The 15,765-nt window shown below is 36.6% G+C and overlaps 1 protein-coding gene across 1 annotated transcript in view; it reads right to left on the bottom strand.

Moving 5' to 3' along the window:
• Positions 1-15,765, bottom strand: part of cacna1bb (calcium channel, voltage-dependent, N type, alpha 1B subunit, b) — a 125,330-nt gene that overhangs the window by 60,509 nt on the left and 49,056 nt on the right. The window contains exons 5-7 of the mRNA XM_046867729.1: positions 13,287-13,378; positions 13,018-13,170; positions 11,143-11,336 (exon numbers count right to left, since the gene is read on the bottom strand). Of these exons, the coding sequence (XP_046723685.1) occupies positions 11,143-11,336; positions 13,018-13,170; positions 13,287-13,378 (439 nt within the window). The remainder of the gene's footprint in view (positions 1-11,142; positions 11,337-13,017; positions 13,171-13,286; positions 13,379-15,765) is intronic.

Raw genomic sequence — 15,765 nt, 5'->3', positions numbered from 1 at the left:
AGGTCTACCATGTAACTAAGTGAAAAAACACTATAAATGTAGGCATAAATAGACTTACTCTAACAATTTATAGACTGTCATTTGCTGCTGAAACTGGTCCTTGACATTACTTCTATTGTATTGAATGAACTGAATCCAGACCTCTTATAACTTTTTTTTATTAGCTTGATAAGGCCAATTGTGTTGCTTAGGACATAAAAATAGCTTGCCGCTAATCTGCCTAAATGATGATTTTTGAGAAAGGCAGGGGGGATTGATGTTGCTCATTAACGTTGCTCATTAAACTTGCTATGGTGTCAGAAACAGTGACATAGCAAGATGACTAAATTGTCCATAAATTGCAAATGTACACAACATGACAAACTGAACTTTAAAACAAACAAAAAAAAAGCTGTTAACATAATAATGATGAAGTTGCAGGGGTCTGGGTGACACCATTTAAGCATGACATGGAAAAAAAAAAGAAAAAACTAGAGTGAGAGACACAGCTCTGATAGCAGAAGCTGTTGGGAACACACATCCAAAGCACTCCACATAAGCTGGGCTTTATGGAAACATGTCAAGCCATATAAAATTCACAGATTTAATGAGTATGGTTAAAATGTTCTGCCTGGATGACACCGTGTTTGGCATTTTTAGCCCTTACCACAAACCTAAGACTGCTTATTACCCAACAAACTGTTCTCTTGAGATTTTTCCTTAGGCTCCTCGATTGCTGCTCTGGAAGGTATAATTTAAATGAAGGCAAGCTTTTATCATATATTTAGATATTTTTAGTAATAGATGAATGGTGCTCTAAATGTTTGGTAAAATTTATTTATATAACCAAATCCTGAGTTTTCTAGAACTTTGTCCTGAACTTGTTTTAATAGTTCCTTTGTCTTAATGATGTACTCTATTAAACTCGGCACTTTCAGGAATAGAAGGTGGGGGTTAAATACTTCTGCAAGCCACATGGACCCAAAACCTGCATATCATGATTTAAATATAATTTGCATATCATTTATAACCATGAGTAGACCAGACCTCTTCCAGTAATTCATAACAAGGTTACCACTTTACCGAGAGTCCACTTTAAAGAGATCGCAATCCAATGGAGAGGGCATTTAAGACCCAACATTCTTCCATTCAAACCTGATTCTTGAAATATGGAGACTGATATAATCATTATAAAACAATGCTATTTAAAACAAGACAAAAAAAACTATACAAAATATTTAAGCTTAAGTGAGATACCCTGGTGTGGTAGAACTGCATAGAAACTATATGTGAATTCACAACACATCGTATTATTGTACTGTCTCTCCAGTTTTCTTGTGGAAGTCCTCTCACCCACTGGATGTCTATCTGTTCCTTTTTCTCAAAAACTGTCCCTACTTGAGGATGCAGAGGAGGGATAGGTGGGCAGGTAGAAAACTCTTCAAACTTGCATCATTGAGCAGGTAAGGAGTCAGCTATTTAGGAGGGAAAATAAAGTTTCGGCACGATAAGAAAAAAGAAGCAAACAGATGTCTATTTTATCGGCAAGGGACCACTTTGTTCTTTTTTTCCGCAGCAATGCTATCGTGTGTTAGCGTATCTGCAGAATTTTTTCCTGAGCTCACCCTTTTTTGATTTGAGCTTGCGATCGCTATACAGAATTGCTCTAAAAAAGGAAAAGAAAAAAAAAGCAAAAGAATAGCAATACAGTCCAGTTGGGATGAAAGTGTAGCTGGAACTATATGAAAAGTATAGCGTCCTGCATGATATTAAATGCACAATGGGCCTGTCAACATGCACTTGTGCTAAGGAGGCAATATGTTTCTCTTCTTTTAAATGTCAAGGCAATGTATCACTGTACAGTATTTAAATAAAGGCTTTCTGTGCGTTTTCTTGGGAAACGCTATTACCAGAGAAGTTTCACAGCTAGGGCAAGCTTGAATCTTGTTCCTTTGACATTGATCATTCACATGGTAAGATTTACCATATGCTGTTAAGTGCATTAAAGCCCATGCCATCTTATAATCATAAACCAAGCTGGTCTTAGAACATAAGCAGGGCTTGGAGACTGGAGGCGAATAAACATCTACTTCCAAAGGGCTAATAACCACAAATTATGGCATGCAATAAAACTCTATAGGCACACTGTGCTCAGTATTGAGTTTACAGAAGGTATTGTAAATGTTTCACAATTGGCTCTTGGCTGGAATGAGCATGAGGATAATGGACGGTTGCACTAGACTTTAGGGAAAGTGGTGAAGGGTTAAACTGACAGCTGCTGCACCATAGTGCACTGTTATAGGTAATTTAACTATAAATACAAAAACTGATAATATTGACACAGAAGTCATTAAAACAAAGCCATTTACTTGGAATGCAGTAAAGATTTCCCAATCACTGCTGGCTTAATTCCTCTACTTGAATAAACATCTACTAGGATGATACTTTAAATGTATCTTTGTTACACATGGTATTATAACACCCAGAAATGGGTCATATTACTAGTGGTGGACAAAGTACACAAACCATACACTTTAGTTAAAGTAAAGATACACTAGGTAAAATATTACTCCAGTAAAAGTTAAAATGCTCCCTTTAAACCTTCACTTAAGTAAAATTAAAAATGCTCTCAATCTTTTTTTATGTATCGAAAGTACTATGATTTATTATGAATAATAACTTGTTAAATCATAGTACTTAATACTCGTTCGTAAGTCGGGGACTTACTGTACTATCAAATGCCATTCAAGGGACACAGTTTGGTGTCACAATAGGGATCAGACTTTGACTCAATTTACAGTGAGCTATTAAGGGATCAGACAATAAGTGCTTGGTCATTTATATTTGCGACATTGTGCAGGCGGCCTTACTCAGAGCGACACACAAAAGTGCTTTACAAAAGTCTCTATCAATTAATACATCGATACTAAATACATAAAAAAAACTGGGAAGTGCTAGTCTTCACCCATGTTTAAAGCTGTTCAGACACACAGGGGAAGTTCATCCCCCACATTTTGTTTACACAAGACGGAACCATCCAAGTAACATTGATAAATTAGCATCATTAAGTTGTATATAATTAACTGTCAATGAACAAGAACAATGAAACAAAAATACAGTATGTAATAATAATAATAAATACTAATAATTGTAATAATCTTTGTTTTATATAGTGCCTTTAAAAGTTACATTTCGAAGTGCGTTTCAAGCATAAAAATAAAAAATAAAAATTTATTTTTAAAAAATTTTAATTAATAAATAAATAAAATAAACACCACAGATACATCACAACATAAAATCACCTGAAAGCTATTCTGAGAAAGTAAGTTTTATGAGCAAATTTAAAAACACTAAAAGATTTAGCCTGTCCAATTTTAATGGGGTGAGAATTCCAAAGTTTTGGTGAACCAATAGAACGTAAATGGGTAGTAGGTACAACTAAAAGACCAGAATCAGACAATCACACTTTGGAGTGTAAACAGTTAAAAGTTGTGTCAAGTAATGAGGCACTATGTATATTATGTAGGCCCTTATAGGTCAGCATAAGAATGAAATAATCATTCCAAAACCTGATAAGGAGCCAAAGCAATGACGCCAAACCCGCAGAAATACACTCACCAGACTCGGTATTGGTCAGAATCCTAGCAGCTTATAATTATAAATATATATATATATTGTAGGATGTACTATTTTATAAGTAGCTGAATCACAAGAAAAAATGCCTTGTAGTTAAACTGAACTGCATTCACTGTGATTATTGTGTTATTGTAACTAAATCTATTCATGCAACGCAATATAATCTGCATTATGCTAAACTGCTAGATATTTACTTTGTTCTTGTTTTATACATTTCTTTTTATCAAATTGTCTTTTTCTTTTTTATGCCAGTTTTCCAGACACTAACTCGGCAGTTATTATCAGAATATCAACCGAAGTAGCTGCATAAACTGAACTTTGAATACGGAAAGCTGTTCCCTGCTTATATACTGACATATTAGCGAAACAGTTTTCCAAGCCCTGCCGCCTGAATTATCTCTGACACACTGTCAGGTGAAGCATAGACGGAATAAAGCTTGAATAAAGTTGTCTGAGCTGCAGTGATTGACACATGCATTACCTGCAACACAAAGACCTCGGAAGCAACACTCCATGTCATGAGACACATGTCGTGCTGTGCTTTGACACTCTGCTCTGCAGACAACTCACATGAACTGTTGGCTTGATTAAGTCACTTTAACACTGGCGAGGAGATGTTGTAAGAAATTGTTAGTGATCTACCCTGGTGTGTATACACTGTATGGGCAAAAATATTTGGACCTGTTTAATGCCCCTGTGACATGAATGCGATACAGTGATATTTCTAGCTAAATCTTTTAAATGTATTCAATAATCTATCTACATTTTAAAGCTCAGATCACTCTACCAATCACAGACCAGTGACAAACATTCTCCATTCTATAGGAAAACAGGAAAAAGATTCAAGTCAAACTTTTATGGATCAATAAAGAGATGTGATCTTTTATACACTCTTGACGCATTTCAAGTTTCAAAGGCCAAAGATGAAAGAAGCATATTTTCTAATTCGAGCACAATCTCTATTACGATGCTTTTATTACTAGTCACAAAATTGCAGCCATCTTCTCCCAGCATGGTCTTTTGATCTCATATCTCCTGTGTCTCACAAATGTCTATTAAAACTAACAAACAAAGCAGAAAACACAGACTGCTATAGTAAAACTTTACAATAATTGAAAGTCAGTATAGACTGTAGGAAATTGTTCAGTAAATCTACATTTTATACAGCATTGAAATTTCGGACAATTATAAAAAAAAATAAATAAAAATAAAAATAAGCATTCCATTCTAGTACTGGCATCTTTTCCTGTCCCTTTAGCTTCCATTTTTAGTGCCACCATAATTAGCTACATCAATGAAGAAGGCGGGAGGAGATGGAAAGAGAAGAGCGTGAAGGAGAAGACAATAGGATAATATGGAAGCAATGATTCACTGCTGCTCGAGTGCAAATATACTTCCTCTCAGTCCAGCCCTGACAGGCTATTTTTAACTACTTTTAATGAGCGTGCCTGTGTGTCGCACGTCTCAGGATGGCAAAGCAACAGGGTCAAGGTGCACACGGGCCTGGTGAGTCAGCCTGCAGTAATGAGACTAGTGTTTTTGCCCATGCTACACAGACCTATACTGACAGGCTTCACCTGGCATATACTACATCTTAGTCAGCACTTATCATCCATATGTTAGGAATCAGAGGTCTTAATTGTCCAAACACTGGACAAATGAAAGGAAGAATCCACATAAAGGGGTCATGATAACCAATACTTGGGTGCAGAGTGGCAATGGTGCTGAAATTCAGTGAATATGTTATTAAAAGGCATGGTTAGGCATGAGACACAACATAATTAACCTGACCAGCACCCAACCACTGCACACTAATGTTCCAAAACAGATTTCATTTACAATAATTTATTTTCTAATGCAGATCCTGACTATTTAAAGTGTATCATATTAGCAGACTCTTTCAGACCCCTGGTACACTGCATAAGCCAGCAGGGCAATTAGACAGAAATCTATGATTCTAAAAGTAAAAAAACACGCAGTAAAATCAGCAGGAATAAAATAAGGACCACAAACTTGTTAACAAAGGGCTCCACCTCCCACTGCATCTATCACATTAGTGCCTCCACAAGTTCCTCCACAGTCACAAATGCCTAAATTAATCGAAATTACTAGGTAGGAAATAATGTTTTGCTCTGTGTGGAACTATGCAGGCTTAAACCATTAAATATGGCTATTCTAAATTAATTTACTAAAAAAAAAAAATAAATACATGCCCTGGCATTCAGTACCCAGGCAATAATCATATCACACCAAGGTTTAGTTTAAGTGTAGTTCTTAAGGGTAAATTCCTTCTTGATGTCATAAAGAGCAAGAATGCAGACATTCCAGTGTTTAATATAAAAAAAATCTAAAACAAATTTAATGTTTTGCTCCTAAAAATATTTTTTTTACTTTTTTTAACATTCAATGTTATATTATAGAGAAAAGGTTTTGGAGCCAGCTAACACTATACTAAAGAACCAGAATGCAATGCAGCTATACTATATTATGAGTTATGTCAGAGACTTGGCTCGTTAAGTTAGAGACTGATGAGCATGACGGTGCTGATAGCAGCATGAACGATGAAGTATTGGAAGCTAACTTGTCAGAGCAAATTGTTCTGATTGGCCAAACAAGGACTAAAGTGCTGCGGCATCGCCCTCTTTAAGGTTAATTGCCAATAGGTCTACTGTCAACATAGTCGACTATGATTAAAAGCAATGTAGGAAAAAGGTAACCAAAGTGAAAATAAAGCAACATGGCAATAATAGAATTTATAAACAAACACAAATAAATCTCAGATAACAATGAACATCACATCACAAGATTTATATACTTGTTCAGGATGGATTTTCTTTTCACCTATGGTGCTACAAAATGTGTCATGCAATTAAACTAAATACACCAGCGGTAAGAGTATTCTTGTGATCGCTGAGTGCAGCCCACTATCTAATTATTAAATTTGCCCTATTCATCTTCAAGAGTCACATCATGTGCTGTAACTCCAGCATAGAACATAATCTATAGAATGGAGTCTGCTGTCCAATGCATTTCATTACCTTATCTATGCCTGCATAAATGTTGAGTAATTCGAAAACAAAAAATGCAAAAGACCAGGAGGAAAACTGCCCACTTTCAGCAAAAAAAACTAATGAAATTTACATAGACAAAAATACTGGGACTTCTGACTCAGTTTATTCAGTTTCTTGTGTTTTTCCCCCCAAACTGTTACCACAATTTGGAGGCACACAATTGTATAGGATGGATTTGGTAAAATCAAAATTTCCCTTCACTTGAACTAGGAGACCCAAACATTTTTTAGCCTAGCATGACAATGTCCCTGTGCCCAAAGCTAGCACCATGAAGATATGGTATACGTGGGTTGGATTGGAAGACACCTCAACCCTACTAATCACCTTTGAGATGAACTGAAAGACTCACTGCATTCCACGCCTACATCAGAACCTGAATTTCAAAGAATGAGCACAAATCTTTACAACCAAACAGCAAAATCTAGTGGATCAACTTTTCCAAAAGAGTGGAAGTCAATGGTGTATGCTGGCCACTTAAAACACTCACTATTATTTTAGAGAGCTAATGATAAAAATTTAAACTTTATCTAGCTTGTTTAGACAAGCCTGTGTCCACTATAGCCTCAGATGTTTTTAGAGGAAAGCAATGGACAAAAGTGGTCTTTTACTGTTGTCTGTCTCATGGTTTCATGTGTGAAATGTTTTTTTTTGTTGTTCACCACAATTTTACAGAGTGCGTACATGAATTACTCTGTACTGCTGCTCACTGCTGCTAGATGCTATGCTGTGGAAATTCCAGACAATGTTGTTTGGTAAAAATCCCTGGAAATCAGTTGTTTCTGACTGATTACACCAAAAGCCCACCACAGTCAAAGTCATGCAAACATTGTGTAGTATCTGATAGTGAGTTCAAAAACAGCTTTGAGGTCTTGTGATATTAATTTTCACCCGAGATTTACAGGATGGGTTACACCTTCATAATTTCCTCAAGAGTGGGCGGAGGTCACCAGTGGGATGATTAGAACAAATGATCTGTACATGGTCTTAGCCAAATTTCATTGTGTGTACTGTTATGTAACAAGAAATTACTGAAATATGTATGAAAGAAGTCATTCACTTTGCCTGACTGACTTTGTAAGCTGAATGTGATTTATCTAGGTAAAAAAACACAATTGGCTGTCGTTAGCTTAAAAAATGAGTGAAATCTCGTTAAAGAAGTCATTGAATATCTTAAAACTTTAAACTGCAACGGTTGATAATTGCTAATTGCTTGATATTTAGCTTTGTCACTTCCATAGGTCTAAATAAAGCAAGTTGATCAATCTTAATTTTGGCAGTGCTTATTATATCATTTAAAGATGATTTTTATACAAGAATACCATAAAATAAATGAAAACTACTATAACTATATAACTAACTATATCCCCCTGACTTAGCATCGGTCTTGACCAATTATTCTGAAATGTTCATATGGAACCAGTTGCACCAGCTTTAACATTCAAAGGTTTGATTGTAAGGTATAAAAGGTATAGCCAGTCATAAACCATAAACTGACAGAATCTTGTGTTTGAACACTGTGCTCTTTTACAGCTTGGGCACGTGTACAACAATGCCATTTATGTAATGAACTTTAGCAAATGAAAGGTACCAAAGCAGCTGTACATTTATTCTGGCTTTGAATTTGCTGATCAACGCAATAAAGTTAAAATGGTGAAAAATGTTGCACCTTGGCAATATGACATTTTGGACTAGCTGAGTAAAGCAGTTGTTACGCTGTCTTATATTTAAACACCTTCATACAGTAATTTCTTGTAAAAACAAAGTCACTCAGAAATATTCCTTACAAAAAAAAGAAAAAAATTACTTCCATGTTAAAACTATAATACTTGGTAAATTTCTTAGTAATCCAAAAAGCCAAATGTATGGAAGCTCAAAAAGGCAATGTTTTTTCTTCTTTTCTTATGATCATGACTTCATTGTGATTTAGCTGATGGCACGAGGCCACAGGGCTTCACTGACAATCATTCTGAAAGTTTGCGTGGTTCAATAGAATAGAATAGCCTTCATTTGTTACATATACATTACAGCACCATGAAATTCTTTCTTTGCATATCCCAGATTGCTTAGAAGCTGGGGTCAGAGCGCAGGGTCAGCCATGATACGGCACCGATGGAGCACAGAGGGTTAAGGGCCTTGCTCAAGGGCCCAAGAGTGGCAGTTTAGCGATACTGGGGCTTAAACCCAGACCTTTCAATCAGTTATCCAGGGCCTTAACCACTGAGCTACCATCCCCCCAATGCATGTTGGCAGCGGTGGGATTCGAACCTAAACCCCCAAAGAGACTGAAGCCTTAATCCAGCACCTTAGACGACTCGGCCACGCTACCTTTAAAAGCAGTTATGTTGCTTGTTTTGCAATATCTATTCTCCTGTTCGAAAATTGTCATTAGATTCCAGTTGACCTTGTTTATATGTCTTTAACAATGGTGGGGAAGTGGAAAATCATTGACAAACATAAAGCTTAATAAAGCTGCAGATTTGCTCTTTCAAGCTTTCGAGCTTTGTCGAGTAAACATGAAACATGAAATTGCCCTAAGAAACCAGCATTAATATGTATTTATTAAGGCAGACTTCAAAGCACATAACAATGCATGGCTTTTAGGGGCTTCCATGTGAACATAACAGCATTCACAAATAAACTAGGTTACAATAGAGCTGCTGTTCTACTGGTGCACCTGGTTGCTAGAAATTCGATTATAATAGTAAAACTGATTTAACCACTTAATCCCTTACTTGTTATTGATTATTTCTTTATTCTGAAGGCTATAAATAATGCAGCTAATACAATGACATTAGTAGAAATTTAATACACTAACAAGTCTTGAAAGTTTATAGGTTAACAGTGGATTATTGAATGAACAAGATTACTGTAGAACTAAATATCAGCATTGCTGGTATTCGGCTGATGGCATGAGGCTGCAGGGCTTATCAGACTCCCTGACAGTTATTCTGACATTCTGCATGGTTCAAAAGCTGTAACATTGTGGAAAACAAACCTAACACATGCATGCAAAGTAGGTTTTTTTTTTGTGAAAACTAGAGAACAAGTGAAAGAAAATGCAGGAAGTGAGGCAGGGCCGGCATGCAGCTGGCCCCACAATGTTTTCCTTTCTGCCACAGACTTGCAGCATATGAGTGGCATATGCTGCTTCCCCACCAAGTTCTGGCACACTAATGAATTTCACAGCCAGTGAGACTGGGCTAGGTGTAAGCATGCCAGCTTTGCTACAGTACCCTCTCTGCCCAAAAGCCATTGCACAACACCCTACTGCGCACAGTTTGGTTTCCTGACGGCTGTAACAGCACTGAAACTGCTGGAAGTTAGTAGCTGGTGAGGTTACACTGACCTAAAATTTAGAGTGGCTTGTAATGCCGGGCTGCACTGCGAACAAATAATTGCACATTGCACATTTTAAGGGGCTGCAAAACCATTCAGATGAGGATATTAAAGAAGCTTGTGGGGAAAAAGAAAGGTCACAGACACAAGCAGTTGATTCTTTTTTTAAAAATGCCTAAATCATCACTGTATACATCACATGTTGTACAAATACGGTGGATAAAAATCCATCTATGTACAAAAAAACAAGATTATTATTTATAATTAATCAAAAAATCAGATTTTTCTACATATTTATTTGATAATATCCTAAGTTAACACAAGTATAGAATAGTAATTTAATGCAATACTGGATGATATTTCTGTCATATTTTGGAGAAACAGTACTGTATCAGAGAACCTTAAAATATAGCTACTTTAACACTGGCATGATTATATTGTAACTGGACAAAAAAAACAAAATACAGTAACTACATTGAAAAAATGCCACCAATGATAACTGAAATAATGCTGTTATCTGGTCTAGCTCTGATTTTAGCAAACCAGGTGCAAAGGTTTAAACTAGACATAAAGCTATGCATTGCTGGTTAAGTAAGCCATACTAGAAGGTCCAATCATTTAAATAGGCACTCCCTCATACTTAAATGTAGTTAAATTGCATGGATTTTTTCCTGTCGATTTCCTTTACTGTTGTTATCAATGTTCGTTTTACCAGTCGTTTTCATTTTCATGTCTTTTTGTAAATTGTGAAAAAAGATAAATGGACTGTACTGTTAAGAGACAATACAGAAAAATGCTATATATATAAAATACAAGAACTCCATAATAATTACATTCTTTTTATTGCATATCTAAAAAAAAATCCAGATTTTTCTAAAGTTTTGTTCCAAATGTGGAATTACCAAATATTTTTTTCCCTCGTGCATGTTCAATATTCAGCACACACGATTTAAATGTTATTTCCAGAGACAGCCAGTCCCTTTGCAGATTTCAGGAGTCAGTCAAGCACAACAGACAGCGTCAAACATCCTGAGATGTAGTGCAGTGCATACATTAAAGCCCCAGAATTGAAAACACAATACGTATTTTGTAAAGAACTTGTGATATCTGAGCTACTCACATGGTAAAGGATCTCGGTCCATCCTTCCATTGTGATGCATTGGAAGACGGTAAGTATAGCGAACAAGATGTTGTCAAAGTTAGTGATGCCATAGTTTGGTCCTTTCCATGCACTGCCTTTCCTACAATCTGTGTTATTGGGACACTGCCTAGCCGGAGGTTCCAAACCACATGGGAAATTTGCGGTCGGCTCATCTATGGATATACATACAACACACAAAAACAAATACACTGTGTTAAGCAATGCATCATGCAAAGCATGTTTCTGCATGAAGTCTTTATTTCTTTATAATATACTATAATTTAATATACTGATTGTGCCAATGTAGAAAATGCTGTTGTTTTCATCTATGTACATTACATTTTGAATTTATACCTGCTAAAAAAGTTAAAGTATTATTACTAAGACAGGCTAGTTCCACACACTGCATGTTTCTTGGAAGACCTTTTGCTTTCTGGCACACACAATCACAGCCTACAGGCAGACAAACAAGACCTTTATCCCATAGTTTCTAAGACAATGAAAAGAAATAATGCTCAACATTGTGACAGAAATATCCCTAAAAAGGAATTAAAAAACTCCCCTGTGTCACTTTACCTTAAATGTTTTGCTCTCAAGAGATGGTGAGGAATAAATTGTGGGGGGCAGTCATACAGAATGCTTGTCAATTTTATTTTTTGACAAGTTGTATGGGAAACTTCCGACCCGACTAAACCCCTCTACAGACCTTTGCTATGAAGCACACTCGGCTCTGGAATATAAAGCTTGTCTGCCCATTGTTTGCACAAATATATTTACAGCATGCTGAATTCAATAACATTACCCATCAAAACACTGTTTTGTTGTCTGTCATCTGGTAAACCTGCATCATAGAGATCATCTGCAGTCGATTATGCGTTTAAACTGCATTCATCACTATGCACTTTGGTTTGCGATTTTTACATAGCCAATAATGCAGATTCACTTCCTGTCTACTGAAAGAGAGCGATGCAGCAGTGCTTTTGGTCTTACAAAAGAAAACATTTTATCTGTCCAGCTTTCTCTCATCTACATCTCTATTTAAACTGATCAGTTGTCATGCTAATTCTGGCTTTAACAGCACCGTGCTTGACATCTTTGTAGATTATAATTAGCTAGACTGACTCTCTGCTATACATGAAACAAATTTTGTCTCATAGAAAATGTCCCCCTGCTATACAGTTATGGCATTTGCCATACATTTAATCTTAGTCTTTCAACTGAGCAGTTAAGGGCTTTGCTCAGAAAGCCAGAAGAGGCAGCTTGCTGTGGCTGGGATTTAAACTTATGACCTAAACCACTAAGCTACAGTACCACCTCTCTGCTTAAATCACCATGTCACATCTAACTTTTTTAATGGGAATAACATAAATACAGCACAACCCCCACCCCCACCAACCCCACCCACCCCATTTTTCACAAAATGAATTTCTCTGAAATTCTTATTGCTGTTTTAAATGCTACCTGAAGCAGGCCTGCTCTAATATTTAGCCTATTTAGTCTGGAAAATAAATGCAAATCTAACCAAATGTACGATTAATATTCTCTGCATGTAAAATACAGTAAAACGAAAAATTAAAAGAAGATGCGAGAGATGTCTAATTGCCACATACTAATTAAAATGTCTGTTTATTTCCCTTGATAAAAATTTATATTGAAAGTTAATAAGCTGTTATACTGTTTAATATAACACCATTTCTGTGTGCCTGTTTGATCGGTTTTTTTTAGGCAATTAAGAATGTCAGATATAACTATCAAAGGACTGCAATAAAAAATCTGCTGTGGTAAGTACACGGACATAGAAAAAAATTATTATTTGAAATAGAAGCTCTATTCCAGCTGATAGATTATACTAACCTGTCCCTTTTTTGAAGCAGGTCTTCTGAAACTTGCCCATGTAGAGCTCCACTCCTATAATGGCAAACATGACAATGGCGAAGAAGAGGAGCAGACCGATCTGCAGCAGAGGAACCATGGCCTTCATTATGGACTTCAAGACTACCTGTAGGCCTGGCACACACACACACACACACACACACACACACACACACACACACACACACAGACTGTTAAGTAGATCATTTAGGACAAGTGTATAAAAATTAATCATGTGTCAATACACTTACTAGGGATTCCTGACACCAGTTTGAGAGGTCTCAGCACTCGCACGGCCCGCAGTGTCCTCAGGTCGAAGTCTGAACCCACCTTGGCCAAAATCCTTCAATACACACACACAAACACACACACATATTTATTATTGAATACATTTACATATAGTGTTTATTACTATCACAGCCTACACAAGTATGATTTTACATAAAACGAAGTGTAGTGTAGGAAGGAACAGTGGTGAACCGGCGACAGGTTCATGGGCGGCCGAGGCTTATTGATGCACTTGGGGAGCAACGGCGTAGCCATGTGGTCCGATCCAACAGACGAGCTGCTGCAAAATAACTTACTAGCAGGGCTTTACTGTATGTTAAATTTTTGCCGTCGTATTTTCTATTAATAAATGTATCGGTGACTATTTTTTGAGGTTATAAGCAGATATTAGTCACTCTTTTCACATTCTAATGCAGAGCCCCATATCTTATTATTGGTGCTGTAATTGTTTAATTGACCAGTACTAAAAGCACACTGTATTGATACATCAAAAACAACATTCTCCTTAGTGTGTGTGTGTATGTGTGTGTGTGTGTGTGTGTGTGTGTGTGTGTGTGTGTGTGTGTGTGTGTTGGGGGGTTCTGTGAAATTTCCATAATCTGATCTAAACCCCATCACAAATCCACTTTTGGCATGACAGCGATTTGATGTTGCCTGGGAGACGAAGCAAGCTAGCATGAGCCTAGATTCAAGGAATTAGCCTCATTGAGCATTGGACTGGAACCAGCATGTGCATCTTCCTGAAAGTACCATTGTCTGTGTTACATCATATCTCTTCAGCCCTTGGGGAACAAATTCACAGGGCTTTTATAACACAACTCCGTACATGTTGCGTTTTAACCAAATACGGTTGAATAAGATGGAGAGAGCACTGCAAAGGAGAAAAGGCTGAGGGGCACAGCCTGATAAGAAGAAAGAGAGAGAGAGAGAGAGAGGGAAAGAGAGAGAGAGAGGGAAAGAGAAAGAGAAAGAAAGCAACAGCAAGGATAGATAGATGGAAAACAGATGGAGAAGAAGCGAGAATTAAGTAGGTGTAGAGAGCCGAGGAATGGAGATGGGGGGCATGAGGAGAAAGGCAGAACACAAGGTAAGGTGCAGAATGGATTGTGACAAGGCAGGATCTAAGAAGAGTGGAGGACATTGCTGTAGCTGGAGTTAAAAGACCATCCAGTGACTGAGGCAGAACTGTCGTAACAATCCCGTAACGCATCCACCCACTCACAGTACACAGACTGAGCAGAAGGGAGATCAGCTGACAAGTAGTGATGGAGAAAAGACAGATTTGTTCCAAAAAATGTCAGCAAGGCCACCTTAAGGCTAACTAAATAAATAGATGCTATAATGATGATGATGATGATGATGATTATTATTATTATTATTATTATTATTATATTAAAAGAAGATATAACAGAAGATTTTTTATTATTTTTAATATATTATAAATGTTGTTGTTGTTGTTGTTGTTGTTGTTGTTTTTGTTGTTTAGTAAGGCCCTCTGGTGGTAATAATACTTTCACACACTGCTAACTAGTATTACCCTTCCATAAAGGATATATATATATATATATATATATATATATATATATATATATATATATATATATATATATATATATATATTTTACTTGTGTGTGTCTTGGAGAGTGCATCACCACCTGAATCTTATGATTCTTAATGTTCTAGTCATGCCAGAAGGATCCAGAGTGAGACAGAAGTGTGATTTTTAATATCTCTCTTATCACCAGCACCATGCACCTCCGCAAAGGGGAGCCCTGAGCTGAGCCACAGGAAATATGCTTGGGAATGATATCAGACATCAGTCACATATACACTACACACACACACACACACACACACACACACACACACACACACACATCTGCACACATACACCCACACACAGATGCAAACACACTCTTGCACACATACTCAGATAGGGAGATTGACATTTTGTCGAATGCTGATTTCGTCCATCACTTATCCATGAAACATCAGAAAGACTTCGTTTTTCCTGGGTAATGTGTTTTTTAGTTCATCTGGATTTATGTTCTTATTTTTTTCTTATTTTTAGTGAAGCAGACAACTGAATTAGAACAAGAAAATATATTAATTTATTAGGATTTTTCAATCACTATAAAAAGTTGTATTTATTAGATTATTAGTGATACAATAATACTATATATATATATATATATATATATATATATATATATATATATATATATATATCAAGGATACATATATCTTTTTCTAATTCTGTCGATAAGAAAGACAGACACAGAGATAGAGAAAGAGAGAGGTGGAGTAGGGTGAAGGGCCATTCTGGCACTTCTTAGTAGACAATCCTACTGGGTAATTACCGGTGTACCCAGCTGGATCATGGTAGAATTGCGTTTTTCACACCTCTGTATAAGTGACAGAGCACTCCCGGGAGTGCAGCAT

The sequence above is a fragment of the Silurus meridionalis genome, chromosome 15 (assembly GCF_014805685.1).
Source record: "Silurus meridionalis isolate SWU-2019-XX chromosome 15, ASM1480568v1, whole genome shotgun sequence".
Lineage (NCBI taxonomy): Eukaryota > Metazoa > Chordata > Actinopteri > Siluriformes > Siluridae > Silurus > Silurus meridionalis.
Note: the sequence above shows the minus strand (reverse complement) of the source record. Positions and strands in the feature narration are given on the sequence as shown.